Source organism: Chelonoidis abingdonii, unplaced genomic scaffold, assembly GCF_003597395.2.
Source record: "Chelonoidis abingdonii isolate Lonesome George unplaced genomic scaffold, CheloAbing_2.0 scaffold0003, whole genome shotgun sequence".
Classification (NCBI taxonomy): Eukaryota; Metazoa; Chordata; order Testudines; family Testudinidae; genus Chelonoidis; species Chelonoidis abingdonii.
The window spans coordinates 317351-332592 of record NW_027424264.1 but is presented as its reverse complement, the minus strand read 5'-3'; the positions used below and the strand labels follow the sequence as shown (position 1 = coordinate 332592).

The following is a 15242-nucleotide window of genomic DNA, read 5'->3' as shown; positions in this document are numbered from 1 at the left end:
TCTAGTTAAGTGTATACTGAGACTTGGAACCACATCTCCACACCTTTCCAGTGAGCTGAGGTTGAGGACATTACAGGAGGAACTGGCAGAGGGGGCGACTCTCTCCTCTTAGGGTAGTCTATACTTACCTGTCGGGGAATTGATTTATCACAATCTTGTTTGGATGCGATAAATTCGACTACTGCTAATCGAATGCCGTACTCCACCTCGGCAGAGGAGTAAGATGGAGTCAACGGGGGCCCAGGAGTCGACTCACCGCTGTGAGACGGCAGGTAACTCGAACTTAAGATACGTAGCTGAAGTTGCATATCTTAGTTCAAAACCCCCTCTAGGGTACCAAGCCTATAGTGATCACTTCACATCTTTCACCCCTGCCAAGCCCTGTCCAGCTTGCTCTTCCAACTCGTTGCCCCTCACCCTAGTTCCCCTGCCCATCTGCCCCCCACAGCTTCTGTGTAATGGAGCAGATAACTGCTGCTTCACTCCACATTCTGCTCTTTCTGCAGGGAGCTGAATAGACACCCTGCATGATAAATAGTGCCTTGCTCTGGTGAGAAACATAACCCACTGGGAGCTGCCAAAAAAGTTGGCTGCTATGGATTTAGCATTACATAGCAGAGCACAAAAGTAACCAAACCAGAATTTTCAAGAATTCAAGATTCTAACAACAAATTTTTGGAAGATTTTCACAAGGAATATTGCCGTCTCAGTTAGTGCTGGGTGTACCTTTCTCAAACTATATTGGCATATATGTTTCCATCCCAGTTCCTAATGGAGATTTCCTGTTGTATATACTCAGTATGTAACTCACCTTGTTGCACCAATCTAGTTTGAGAACATGTTTTAACAGAGATGAGTCGTCTCAGTATTCTCACTTAAGGACTTCCAGTTCAGTGACTCATTATGTATGGGCCGCCGCGTGGACCTGTAATTATTATAGTGTATGATGAATGTCCCCCGTGGATGAACTTTAAAAGCACTATGATGGACAGGTGGGAGTGATCCCAGTTTGGAAAAAACCAAATTGAGGGGTGGAATATGAGCCGAAACAGGGGCCACTTGGTTGCGAGCACGCAGTGATATGTTCTCCCGAGATGAGTGGTGAATAATATGTGTATAAAACTGTAGCCAATGTTAATTGGTAACTCTTTCATTTATTAGTTCTCCATTTTGGTAATGTGTTACTGAACACAATTTTTAACTTTGCCCAAGTCAGGCTACTGAAATTGCATTTTCAGAGGTTGCCCTTTCCAGGAAGGTGTTTGACACCTCTTTGGAGGACCATCACTGAGAAGCCATCACAGAGCAGTCTGGAAGCCATTTACTTTTGATTTTCTCCTCAACTGCTGGCTGCTCCAGGAAAAATGGATTTCTACATTTGGTGCTAAAAGGCTGATAGATCTGTTTGTTGGTTCAGCCTGGGCACATGGAAAAAAGATAGACTAGGGGTGCTGCTCTGACGGAGTGGATTATAACAGTGCCACATGTAAACCTGACATGCAAGTTAGGGTGACCAGGACACCCAAGTGTGAAAAATCAGGACAGGAGACGGGGGTAATAGGATGCTACATAAGAAAAAGACCCCAAAATTTGGGACTGTCCTTATAAAATCGGGACATCTGGTCACCCTTACATGCAAGAAAGGAAGAGGGCAGGAGGATGGGGGTCTTGCCCCCTGCCGAAAACACTGAAAGCCATGCATTGCCCAGAAGGTGAGCTCAGGTTAGGCAGGGTGAATCTCAGGGCTGTATTGTTTTCAAAGATCTGTAACTCTTGAGTACTTTTAAGAGTAAAGTGGTTGTGCGTATAAGAATTCCCTGGCTAAGCCTGTGTGCCTTGACTTTCCTGCCATGTTGTCCTGAAGGGGTTAAATTAGAAGTCCAGGTTGCCCACGCCTAAGGAAACTGTGGGGAGATGATAATACTGGGAAAAACTTTCGAAAGGGGAAAAGGGGGGGGGAGGGGGGTTTTTTTTCTTGAGGCACTACTTTCAAGAGGGTAGGTGGCTGGGCTGTGATCGTCCCATGTCCCAAGGAAGATCTAAGCTTGGGGTATGATCCTATTAGACCTAGAGCTAGAAACAGTGGACTATACCTCCCTGTTGACTTGGAAGCATCGTGGGACCCAGTGATTGGGTCCACTTAGTGATAGCTGATGACGTGGACAGAGTCGTTCAGAAAAGCCAGATTGTAACTGACATGCAAAGTGGTATTGTGCAAGACATAGGATTTTGCTCCCTAGGGACTAAAACAGTCTTCAGGGTTTGGTCTCGATGATCTTAGGAAAGGGGCAACCTGGGCTGCGGCCAAACCTGAAGTATGATTGCACGTGGCTCCACTGTTGATCCCAGAAAGCCCATTTCAGGTTTATGAAAATTTCTGCATGGCATGATGCGCTGCAACGCAGATCACTATCTGGCCCCAAGCGGGGAACTTAATTCACAGAACTCCAGGCAGACATTAAAACCCTTTAAGTGCTAAATTATTCAAAAATAGAACATGTAGCCAGTCTATGATGATTCTTTATTAGTAAGAGCCAGTTATTGCGCTTAGTCTGTGGAAGGATAAAATAACAGACAGCTCCAGGTACATGTGTCCCCTCCCATAGATCCAGAAGAGGCATAAAAATGACTACTTTTTAAAAACATCTCTCTCCATTTCTTTGCATGTTGTTGAGATAGAGGAGTTTGATTAAGGTTAGTGTTGGCTGCCAAAGAACTTAAGTCTTTAGGGGAATTGAATAAAAAAGAAAGACGGAGGTCTAATGAAGAGCTGCACTGTATGTTGCCACCAACATTACCATTGAGAGGTTTCAGTAGCACTATCCTAGTCCCTAGTAGATAAAAGTAACTCAGCTGTAGTTTTCCTGACCCGTTTAACAAGACTTAGGCGTATGAACTTTAAGAAGATCTTTTGTGTGTAACAAAAATTAGTCCAATTCACTTAACATTATGCATGATCACTAATAGAAAGCATTCTTATTTTATTTAATAGCAATCTTGAAATAAAGACCATGGACAATATAGAAACTAAACCCATCAGTGAATTTGAAACATCAAGAATTACAGTAATATTATATTGTTCAAGATATCTTTGGCAAGAAAAGTGAAATAAGGACTTCGAACATGGCAAATATAATTTTTGTGTTGTCATTAATTAAATATGAGTGCTGTAGTTAGAACAGAGAGAATAATTGCAAGAAAAAAATGTTTATGATATTGCCGATTTGTTTGTTCCCCAAAATATTACATTTTCCTGCATTATATTCATTAAAATTATATATTTGTGGTCTCTCCACAGCTCTCAGGCGAACAACTTAATGGAGTGATGCTATAGTGAAATCTCCATTTACTGAAACTGTGCTTTTTATGCAATCTGTTACCAACACATTTTACTGTATGTTGAAAATCTAGAAGTAATTAATATGAAGCTCTCATTTTTCAAATACTTAACAATGTGCATGGGCCGGATGCATTCCTTTGGCTATTTTATTTGCATTAGTTCACTGAAGTAGGGAGAAACCCTTGCCTCACCCCTGTGGTGGCAGGGCCTCTTTTATAGGCAGAAACAATTGCTATTCTGTATCAGGAGGCGGTAGCCATGTTAGTCTGGATCTGGTAAAGCAGCAGGAAGAGTCCCTGTGGCACCTATAGGACTAACAGACGATATTGGAGCACTGAGCTGTTCGTGGGGTAAATTACCACTTCGTTCAGTGCTGTTCTGCTACCAAGGGCAGGGGGCAGGATTTTGGTGGCTGTGAGTGCTGTGCCAGATTCCACAGCACTCCCTGATGAAGTGTGCAAAAAAAGGGGTGTTGGTGGCAGTGCAGGGACTGGACTGGATAGGGTCCAGAAATTGTGTGAATCTTCCAGTCCACCATCTTATCAGGCGAATGTTGTATGACTAGGGGACTATTCTAGATTCTGCTAGAGTAGCTTGTGGATTGGTTTCTGCTCAGCTCCATTGTCCGGGGAGAGGATTCAGCATTAACTTAGATGAGGAATCCCCATAGAGTTTGGTGAGAAACAATGCCACAGACACTAGAGAGTCCACCATCTCTCACCCACAGTACCCCTTTGTCTCCCAAATAGGTACCTTCTTTGAGAGGCAGGTCTCCCCTTATGCCACAGTTGTTTTGTTCCTCATAGCTAGCAGACAGAGAACATTACAGCCTTATAATGTTTTGTTATGTTATAAGTTTCATCCAAAGGATTCTGAATGAAACCATACAGTGCCATTAAAATGTAGCTACTCTGGGGTGGACATGCCTTGCAACAAAGTGCTCAGCACTGCTATGAAGTGATTGAGGAGGAAGGGGAGGACACAATATGCGAGAAAGGTATCAGTTATAATTTTATTTGTCACGTATGTCTTGTTTTTCTGATCTCGCATGAAAGACCTACCATATAGAAGCAACATGTTAACTATGTTTGACAGGATTTTTTAACCTGTGGCTCTGAGGGTTCGATATTTCAAATCTGCTTGATGTGACAGATAATCAAGGATAGCACTTTGACATATGTCTTTTAAAAAATTGAAGGTTCTGAAGGAGGTAGCAATAGATAACAAATTCAGACAGAAAATGGACATTGGATATTAGCAAAATATTTTTGGACCCAGAAGTTCTTTGTTGTACTTTTAGGATTCGTAGCATTTATAGTTATTAGAGATGGAAAAGAGCCACCAGATTAGAGGTCCAGAACCTTTAAAACAAGGTACATAATTAGACTTTCCTAGCCGGAACTGATATATTACTAAGAATATTGCAGATAAATATATTAATGGCAAGACTTATAGATGAAATGAAAGGTACAGATTTACACGATTAAATAATTTATTTTACTACACAGATCAGAATGATGAGTTTATAGTGTAGTTGGGTGGAACCAGCTCTGCTTATATGAATAATGCAGGAACCAACTTAGACAAAATTGTTTAGAATTGTATTATATAAACCAAATATTCAAACAAAACTCAATCCATTTGCATGCCTATGTACATTTTGTATCACCCAGTTTGTTTTTTCCAGCCCCACCTTTTAAATGGGTGTCCATATACGTGACCAGCGGAGGGAAACCAGCTTAATCCAAAATTTTTCTGAATGACAGTAAAGGCTCAATTTGACCGCTGCATTCAATGAACACAATCTGAAACCGCTTACTTCATCCATGGCGCTCCCCGACTGAAAATCTACTGGGAAAACAGTGGTATGACCTACTCGAAGTTAGAGTTACGGAGTTCTGAGCTCCACACACACTGTAAGTAGTATTCTTTTTTAAGATGGTTGCTTACTTTTCACTATCTTGACATACCAACAGACGAATAAACAACTTTAATTTCACAGTCAAGGGAATATTTACAGGAAAGCAGTCATACATTCAAAACAAAATGAAAAAGCTTGTTTTAATTAACATCGTCTTGACCGTAACGCGGATGCATTACTATTTCTGAGAAAATGCAGGGGCGAATCATAATGAATGGGAATCCACTGCTATTTTCACCTTCTGGAGATCTGAGCTCAATTATTTAGGTTCACCAATGAAAATGATTTTGATGGCCTTTATCCTAGACTTCATGTTGGGCATTTCTGGTCACATACAAAGCCCAAACGTCCTCGGTAGCTCTGGGGCCAATCTTACACCTACTGCCCTTAGTAGAGGAGATGGGGAGGGAGTAGCTCAGTGGTTGTGAAGCATTGTGGAAGTTCAACCTTGAGGGGGCCATATGGGGATTTAGTTGAGGGAATTCCAAGTCCGTGACTTGGAGCAATGGGGTTGGACTAGGTGGACCTCCTAGGGGTCCCCTCCCCCAAAACCACCTGACAGCTCTGTGAATGTTGTAGAACAGCGACAGTGCAGAGCAGGAACGGAGGATGCCAATTGTAGAAGTCTGGTCAGGATAAGGGGGTTCTCAAACTGTTTCCTGAGTGTGTGACCATTGTCTTTAATACGAATATTTTGTCTCAGTACCTCTTACCCTTTCAATTAGGGATCATACATTACAGCCCCAAGGCAACACAGCCTATGCTTGTACGGTGCGGAAATTTAATGTTTATGTTAGCTTTCTTGTTAATAATTGTAGCAGGAGGGATAAGAAGGTGAGGAGTCGCAACATACTGGGGTACTAGCCAAGTCTCTATGGATCACCTGTGGCCCATGGATACGCCCCCCAATCTGGTGTAGCCAAACATATGTATGAGATGCGCTCCGCAGATTTCGCCTTGGCTTATCTAAAAAAAATTAGATAAAAGAAGAGCAATTAATTTGAATCTTCTGTTGTTGAAGAGAAGAACACTTGGTATGCTAATAGCAATCGCAAGCTAAGCGGGCTGAAAATACGCCAGTGGGTCTACAGGATTTGTCTCCTCCCTTACTGATTCCTTTAGGGTTATGTTCTACACTGGCCAGAGCAAGCTTATCATCGCTGCTCGAGAGCAGCAGCTGAAGGGAACCGCATATGGTGTGTTCACACTGTTCAGCTGCCTGTGCATCAGCTTGTTCACACTTGTCGTGGCACTTGCATCAGTATTACGAAGCAGTGCACTCTGATGGGGCAGCTATCGCCATCCAGAGAGATTTAGTATAATAGGAAAGGAAATCTCTTTTCTGTCGCTAAGAGTGTTATATCTTGGGTTTGTGGAAAGGCGAGGAGTCGGGGGCATCCTGTGGGTGCCTGTCCCATGCCTTGTGATTTATGCTTCACATCCCAGCAATCCCTTGTACATCCAAATCTGGTGCCAACTTTCAACAGTTTGTTGTGAATGCAGCTTTGCCTTTCATCGCACGAAGTGATGCCACATTTGGTTGACCAATATGCTGGCTCGCTCTTCACTAAACGTCTGAAAAGTGGCAGTGGATTATTCCTTAAACTTACAAAAGGCAAGAGGGAGAGTTCAACATTGATCTGTGCCATAGTAGCTGTGGACAAATGAGAGTTGTTTGTTTTTGATTTCATAGAGGTGTGTGCGTTGGGCTCGGGAAAAAAGCACGTGAGTGGTGGGATCACGATCGTTCATGCCATGTCTGGGATGACCGAGCCAGTGTGCTGCAGAACTTTTGAGTTTTGAGGAAAGCCACATTCACGGACTGTCGTGTGTAGAATGAGGCTTGCCTCGCCCTTGCATTCTGCAAAGACACTGTGATATATTGTGCCCTGTGGCATAAGCGCGTTGTGCAATTGCGACTGTAGGAAGCTTGGCTACTTCAGACTTGCTACAGATCATGTTGCTAACCAGTTCAGAGTGGGAAAGTCCGAGTTCGGATCATGTTGACAGAGTTGTGCCGTGCCATTAATCACATTCCTCTCCGAAAGACCATGAACTCTGGGCAAGTGCGTGACATTGTGGCAAGGCTGTTGCACAAGTGGGTTCCTAACTGCGGAGGCGATAGATGGCTCACATTATTCTAATTCTGGCACCCAGACAATCTAACCACCGAGTACATTATGGAAGGGGACTGAATGATTTCTCCAGGTGATCTTGTGGATTCACTGTGGGGATTTTCACAGACCTTAAGCAGGCTGGGTCCGGGAAAGTGATGAATGCTCATAGCCTCTTTGGAGACCCGACCTATTCAGAAGCTACCAAGCAGCAGGGTCTTTCTCCTGGACCCCTCAGGAAGAATTCACTTAGAGGAGTTGAAATGCCCTTTGATCCTGGAAGACCCGTGTGCTATTCCTTTTAATGCTGTTGTTTGTTTGAAGCCATAACAGGACTTGACAGCGCAAAGAGCGGTTCCGACACAGGAACTTTCAAACGAGCATTAATGCCTAGAGGAACAAGAATGACTGTTGAGCGTTTTGCTATCTTTTGCCGTAAAGTAGGCCCTTGGTTGCTTCTGCCTATATGGAGGCTGGACCTGGTACCCTAGATGATAATATTCCTAGCTTGTAGCTGCGTGCTGGCTTCACTCCATTAATATTTGTGAATGAAGGCTGAAAGCTTCAACTCTCAGGGCTTGACCACTGAGGGCCTCAGAGCTGGAGTCCTAAATGGGAACAGCAGTAGTATCCGGGTCTTATTTTTTTTGTTATATCAGGTCCATAAAATGCGTGGTGTTGGTTTCATAGGGAGTGCCTGTGTTGTGGCGGCAATTGTGTGTAACAATAGCGGCTAGGAGGGTAGTGTGCACTTGGAGTGGGCTATTTATGTAGGATATTTTTTTGTGAATGGTACACACGATTGCACTGAGTTGATAGGTTCTAAACCACCTTTAGGCACCAATGAGTTGCACCTACAGAATTCAGTTAAGTTTTTGTGGACAAAGAACGATATCTATGCACCTAAAATGGGTTTAGACTAATATATATCCGCAGAGTTCCAGAGTATGAAAGATAAAACCTTGTGACACCTCTTTATTAGAAATTCCCGTAGTCATCGTCTGTGTTGCTTGATCCTATGCATAAGATAAGCTAATAACTAGAGTAGATTGAACGGTGAATTATGAAATTGCTTAATAGGAGGTGTGTATGATATGGAATAGGCTTAGCCACGTTACACTAGGGATAATTATCGAATACTTATACACGCTAAGTGTTTATTAAAAGACTGTGATCTTTTTATCAAAATACTTTAACATCAATCTGGGTGATTTTTATTATAAATTATATCAACACATCTATCGGGGAAAGAATATGTATTGATTTAGTAACACGCCACATAGCACAACAAAAAAATGACCACATCACTAAGGCACAGTAATTTCGGCGTGATGGGGGCATTGGAAAGGGAGTGTTTTCCAGTGTCGTCCGGTAATACGGTCGAGATCTCTGAAGTTGTTGACTGATTGGTGCGGAGCGTTCTTCCGTTATTGTATCCTAGTTCCTGCATCGTCTCCCCGGCCCTCTGGAATTTTCGGGTTTTATACATTATTGTTTGTCAGTATGTTCTAGTCAGCTCCTATGTGTCAGTTCATGCCAAACTCTGTCCGTGGTGGAGCGTCAGACCATACCTACACCAGGAGCATCGTTTTTTTTGACCGTATTGGTCGTCCGCGGAGCACCACCACACTGCAGCATCACTGCTTGTAATCAGATGCGACTGGATACGTCGGTATCTGTTCTTTTCGTAGCAGTCGCTAATACTACTCGGAAACTGCCATAAATCTTGGTCAGTCTCTCGTCACTACTCACCGGTCGGTTTTTATGAGAGGGCCCAGTTTGCATTGGAAATCGTGACGGCGAACCCAAAAGGCCAATGGATGGCTACTTATGGGACGGACCCCCTCCCTTGCCTTGTTCTATAATAGATTCAGTTTCTGCCTAGAATAAGGTCCACAGTCGCGAGGCTGGGGGTATAAGAGGTATCAGAGCAAGCTGCTCCGGCGTCGTGTGACATGGGGTGCCCCTGCAAGCGCCCAACCCATGTGCTAGCCTGGCTCGCCCGGCAACCTCCTGAGTTGTCAGCAAGGATACCAGTTCCCAGTGTCCATGCCTTGTGGTCCATGAATAAATCAGAATTGCAGCAATAAATAAAACACTGCACTGTTCGTTGACATAATATGCGAGAGGCAGGCCTCTCGCCATGGAATAGTCCAGGAGGACATTACCGTGGGGAGAAGGAAGCCCAGCATGCTACTGTTTCTTATCTACTTAGGACCCGTCCAGCAGTACAGTAATCTTTTCTTACACGAGCACGCTAACCCAATTGCTATGATAGCTGTATAAGCACGTTCCTGTCCCATTACTGGGCGTAACAGCTCAAGGTGCCTCGATGTCAAATGTTATATTTATTGAGGCCGTGTAGTACTGGTATGCACGGGACTTTGAGCCAGATGGGTCTACCTTGAGAGGAGGGGAGCGGATACTGCTTTACTTGCTGCTTGATAAGGAGTGGTGCAGTGGTTGGTGCGTTACGAGCTTCAGTACACTATAGCAGCCTGGAGATAAACATGGAAGTAATCAGTTATAGAAGTTTTTCTTTCTCACATCCTGTCACTGATGGGCGGCTGGCGAGAAAGAACTTGAGGAGGGAGCGCGTTTTGCTCCTGCACCACGCCAGGCACTGGTTTGAACCTATACGACATGGACTCAGCCCCAAGAAGGCTACTACTTCAAGATGCTTGTGAGCTGTGGGCTAGACATGCGAGAGTCCTGTTGTATGCTCCATTCTCTGCTAGATCGCTGTTGGGTTTCCATATTTGATCCTCTGGTCCTCTGTGTACGTTGTTCACGCCAGCTTTTGGGTTCTATCCTGGATTTGTTTCAAATCTATTTGGCATTTTCCTCACGGAGCTCTGATTCTACAAAACGATTTGTCTCCCAACAATGCGATCAGTTTTAGTTATCTCTCTCCTCAATTACGTCCTGTAGCTCAGTTCCGTGTGTCATTTTTAGACGCATCGCCATCCCGCTTGTATCTGTGCATACGGCCCATCTCTCGTGGGTAAACGGAAAATGTTAATTCAAACCTTCGCGGGGCTTTTCTGTTTATCTGCCCGTTCGGCGAGCTGAGTTTAGATTCTGTCCATCAGCGCTTCCTCATTGGTCCTGTGGGATACCCCCGTCGAGCGCCATAACTCGTTGTATCTCTCCCGTCACACAACCCGTACTATCCGAATATGTTAATATCGAATTTAGCGCTACTCCTCTCGTCGGGGTGGAGTACAGAAATCAATTTAAAGAGCCCTTTATATCGATATAAAGGGCGTTGTAGTGTGGACGGGTACAGCGTTAAATCGATTTAACGCTCTTTAAATTGATTTAAACGCGTAGTGTAGACCAGGCCTTAGAGATTATGGAAGCATTATTCCTGGAAACAAATCAAAATTGAAGTGGATGACCTCATATTTATTCTCCTTTGTAAAGTACTTTGAGATCTATGGATGAAAATCTGTACAAGAGTTAAATATTATTTGTATTAGATCATGACAAACAGAACACAACCATAAAAGCTAGAGGTGGGAAAGACAATGTGTGATCTAGTAACATTCCTAAAATTAAAGATCCACTGTTTCCAAATACTTAGGCTGTTGAGTTGTTTTTAATTCCATTTTGAATGACACTGAAACATGACTGGCTTTCTGTCATGTGTGTACACATGTAATAAATTACCTGATTTGTTTTATAGCTTTTGCTTAACATACTGATATCTCTAACCCAACTTTGTGACAGTGATGTATTTGCTGTTACAAAATCAAGTAATTTCTTGGTTATATTTTTTAGCATATCATTGTAACAAATCAGCAGTAAAACTTTAGAGTTAAAAACAGCTTTTCAGTTTTTTCTATCAAAATGTTGAATATAGCTTTTTATTCAAAAAACAAGTGACTAAAATTTGTTAATAATTTTTCCTTCTTTAGTATGACAATCTCCTGAGTCAGTTTGGTTGCATGCAAGTTTCTGGTTCTGCATCCTCCCCTTCACTGTCTGCCCCAGAGACAAGTCACCCACAAACATCAGGGAACATAGAACAGTACATTCATGATCTTGACAATAACTCCTTTGAGTTGGACTTGCAGTTTTCTGAAGATGAGAAGAGACTACTACTGGCAAAGCAGGCTGGTGGAAATCCATGGTAAGGTGTTTAAAGTGGTTGATCTGTGATTTTTGTGCTGTAATAAGGAATCTACAAAACAGTAAACCATCCATTCTTGCCTTGGTTCATATTCATCTTTATCAGAATCCTAGTAGCTGAACAGTTAATGATTTCATTAGTAATTATGCTTTTCTTGACTAAAGATTTTGGTAGTACCACTTTAAGAATAATGTGCAGTGATAATCTGAAAAATGGTGTGGGGGGTGTGTGTGTGTGAGAGAGTAAGTGTGTCATATATAATACTGGGTTGTGTTTTCTCTCTGACTCCATATCAAATGAACTCAGCTAACCAATAAAGAGAGGCTTTTTTATCTGCTACTTCTGTAAAATCAATCTGGGGTCTGAAAACAGCACAATTCTTTGCTTCTCATAGATGGGCACCAATAATTGAAGCTCTTCAAGCTAAATTAAGCTCAGTCACACCTCCACAGCACCACTGTCTTCAGATTATACAATCAATAACAGGTGCAATCTATCAATCTTGTCACAGTAGGAATTAAGTTGAAAATAAATTATTACTGCCTGATATCTAGCAAATCATTTTGGGGTAGGAAGAAGAGGTTGAAATTCATCTAATATTTAAAGTTTTATATACATGACTCATAAACACAGTGGGGAGACCTATTGAGAGAGATTGGAACTTTGTAAAGATTCCAAGGCAGTGGATCTTTAGAAGTATCCCAGATAGAAAACACTAACTAGGGTAGTTGTGGTTACATTGGGGGGAGAGAGGACAGGGGTGCTTTTGTAATGACAGTAATTTTTTTTTTTCTTGTTAGGCATCAGTTTGTAGAAAACAACTTAATACTAAAAATGGGTCCAGTAGATAAAAGAAAGGTAAGTCTCATTATCCTGTCTAACATGATGTAAAGTGTTACTGTTCTTGCAGTTGCACCTCTGAGAGATGTATTGCTAAAGAACCTGTCTTTGGAGTTCCCTGATTTGTATAGGTTTTTTAGTTCTGTCCCAGATCTATTGTTCCTTTTATAAAACGTATCATAACGTTTCCTAGCAAACAGCTTTTCACAAATTTAATATCCTTCCTTTAAAAAAAAAAAAAAAAAAAAAAAAAAAGTTACTCTTGGTAAGTCATTATTGTCCTAAATGTAGTTTTTAATCCTTCTGAGGTAGAATGAAACAATCTCTCATTCTAATAGCAACTCCGCTTTCCTTCCCTCTATCCTACGTCTGACTTAGGGCTACTCTGTTGAGGGTGGCAGAGGTGGCATTAAAATCAATTTAGATATTTTAAATATAAGGCTGTTGTCACTTAACTGGCCCATTAGTTGTCATGGTCTGCTGCCTGCAAATGCAGTGTCTTCACCCCAGTCATTCTCTACGTACATGTCACTCTGCATTTTCTCTTGAAAAGTCCATTGTTATGACTGCTCACTTCTGTGCAGGGAGTAAACATATCTGAAAAGGACATTGCTCTGCTACAATGTCTATATAACCAGCCGTTTTATTTTTAAAGTCCTTTTGGAACTTCGATAGATGAGGTTTCTGATGGGTTCCTCCCAGGGTGCCACCTGGAACTGAGGTACCACTAAGCCCCCCTGACCCACCAGCCTGGATTCCTTTACACTGTACTGCTGTGACCAGCCTGCACTTTGACCAGCACACATACAGGTAGGGACACACCCAGCTGCAGTTACATGCAGATGCTGTGATCAGCCCTGCATGGGAAGGCTCCAGGTAGGGAACTTCCTAGCTACTCATCTCCTCCACACACACTCCCCTAGGGTAAACTCAAAATACAGCATAAGCTCATGAAATTCACACTCCCTAAATGTGGAGAGGACTTCACAACAGCTTTCTGCCCCAAGTTATGACTCTCACACACTGATTTTAGACAAAGCAAAGACAAGTTTAACTACAAAAGATAAGTGATTATCAAGGATAGCAAACAGATCAAAGCAGACTACCGAGCAAATAAACAAAACATGCAAACTAAGCTTAATATACAACATAGGTCAGATACAAATAGCAAATTCTCACCCTAGGAGATGATACAAGCAGGTTGCAGATTAAGAGGCAAACTACACTTACTTGCAGCTTGGAATCCCCAGGTGTTCCATTCACAAGCTAAAAATCCCTTTAGCCTGGGTCAAGCACTTTCCTCAGTTCCTCGGATGTTTGTTCCTTGGTGTTTCCAGGAGTCTCTTTGGGTGGGAAGTCAGTGAAGAACCAAGATGATGTCATTCCCCTGCCTTACATAGTTTTGCATATGGCAGGATCCCTTTGTTTCAATGCTTGGTTCCCACGCCAGTCAGTGGAAAAATACTGATATCCCAAGATGGAGTCCAGCACCAAGTGACCTGGTCACATGTCCCTTTAGTATCACAGCAGCCATGACTCGGAGGCTGTCTGCAGCATCCTCAGGAAGGCCCCCAGGTTGGAGATAAGCTTTTTCTAAGGCCTATTGTTTTCTGTAATGGCCCTTCTGCACCCAGTCAGAATGAAAGCATCTTGTCTAGTGGGCGTTCCCCAGGTGTAAACACATTTGTAATATGCATACATTATCAATATTCTTAACTTCAGATACAAAAATGGTACATACATACAAATATGATGATAATATTCAGTAAATTATACCCTTTCCAATGACACCTCACATGACTTAGCTTGCATAATTATTATGTACTTTATGCCATAATCATATCCTAATAATATCACTGTGAAGAATATGGGGTTCAGTGTCACAAGGTTAACTATTTAAAATGCTAGTTATGTTGGCACTTCAGCAGAAATGCACCGAGACACATACAAGAATATAGTCAAGAAGCAGAAATTGTTTATACAGTGTTATGTGAGCTTCACAGGCCAACTCAGTTCCTGCCCAAATTACTTACAATGCAAGTTACATATGATGTAGGCAAAGACAAAGTGGAGAGTGGACAAGAAGGGGAACAGATGAGGAAGGGGCAAACTTCTTATGTAAAGTTAGTGATGTTCTAGTCTGGTCATTTTTTAACTTATTTTTATTAACTTGTACAGGACTTAGTTTCTTTGTGTGACTGAGACTGCTAAGGTTGTATGCACATACAAATGTATTGTTGGTATTACCTTCCAAATATGTTAGTTTAAAAAGGGTGAGTGTGTAATGCTTAAAAAAACCACACACAGATCAAACAAGGGTAAGTAAGATAACGCTGGATTTTTTATAAAAGGCTCCAAAGGTGACCTTGGCAGTTACAGGCTAGTAAGCCTAACTTCAGTATCAGGCAAATTAGTTGAAACTATAGTTTAAAAAAAAAAAAGGTATTTCACACACATGAACATGATTGGTGAAGAGTCAGCATGGCTTTTGTAAAGGGAAATCATGCCTCACCAATCAGTTAGAATTTTGTGTGTGTGTGTGTGTGTGTGTGTGAGAGAGAGAGTGTGTCAGCAAGCAGGTGGGCTAGGATGATCACATAACACAATGACTAGGGGTCACCTCACGAAATGAATAGGCAGCAGATTTAAAAGAAACATAGGAAGTACTTCACATAACACACAGTCAACTTATGGAACTCGTTGTCCGGGGAAATTGTGAAGGCTAAAAGTATAAATTGGTTCAAAAGAATTAGATAAATTTATGGAGGATAGGTCCATCCACAGCTATTAGCCAAGATGGTCAGGGGTGCAGCCCCATGTTCCACGTATCCCTAAACTTCCAACTGCCTGAAGCAACTGGCACTGACCACTGTCAGGGACAGAATATCTGGC

At 42.3% G+C, this 15242-nt stretch overlaps 1 protein-coding gene across 3 annotated transcripts in view; it reads left to right on the top strand.

The window, feature by feature from the left end:
• Nucleotides 1-15242, top strand: part of LOC116830167 (3-phosphoinositide-dependent protein kinase 1) — a 156568-nt gene that overhangs the window by 87796 nt on the left and 53530 nt on the right. For all 3 annotated transcript variants that reach the window (XM_075061299.1, XM_032789467.2, XM_032789461.2), the window contains exons 11-12: nucleotides 11296-11510; nucleotides 12311-12368. In XM_075061299.1, the coding sequence (XP_074917400.1) occupies nucleotides 11296-11510; nucleotides 12311-12368 (273 nt within the window). The remainder of the gene's footprint in view (nucleotides 1-11295; nucleotides 11511-12310; nucleotides 12369-15242) is intronic.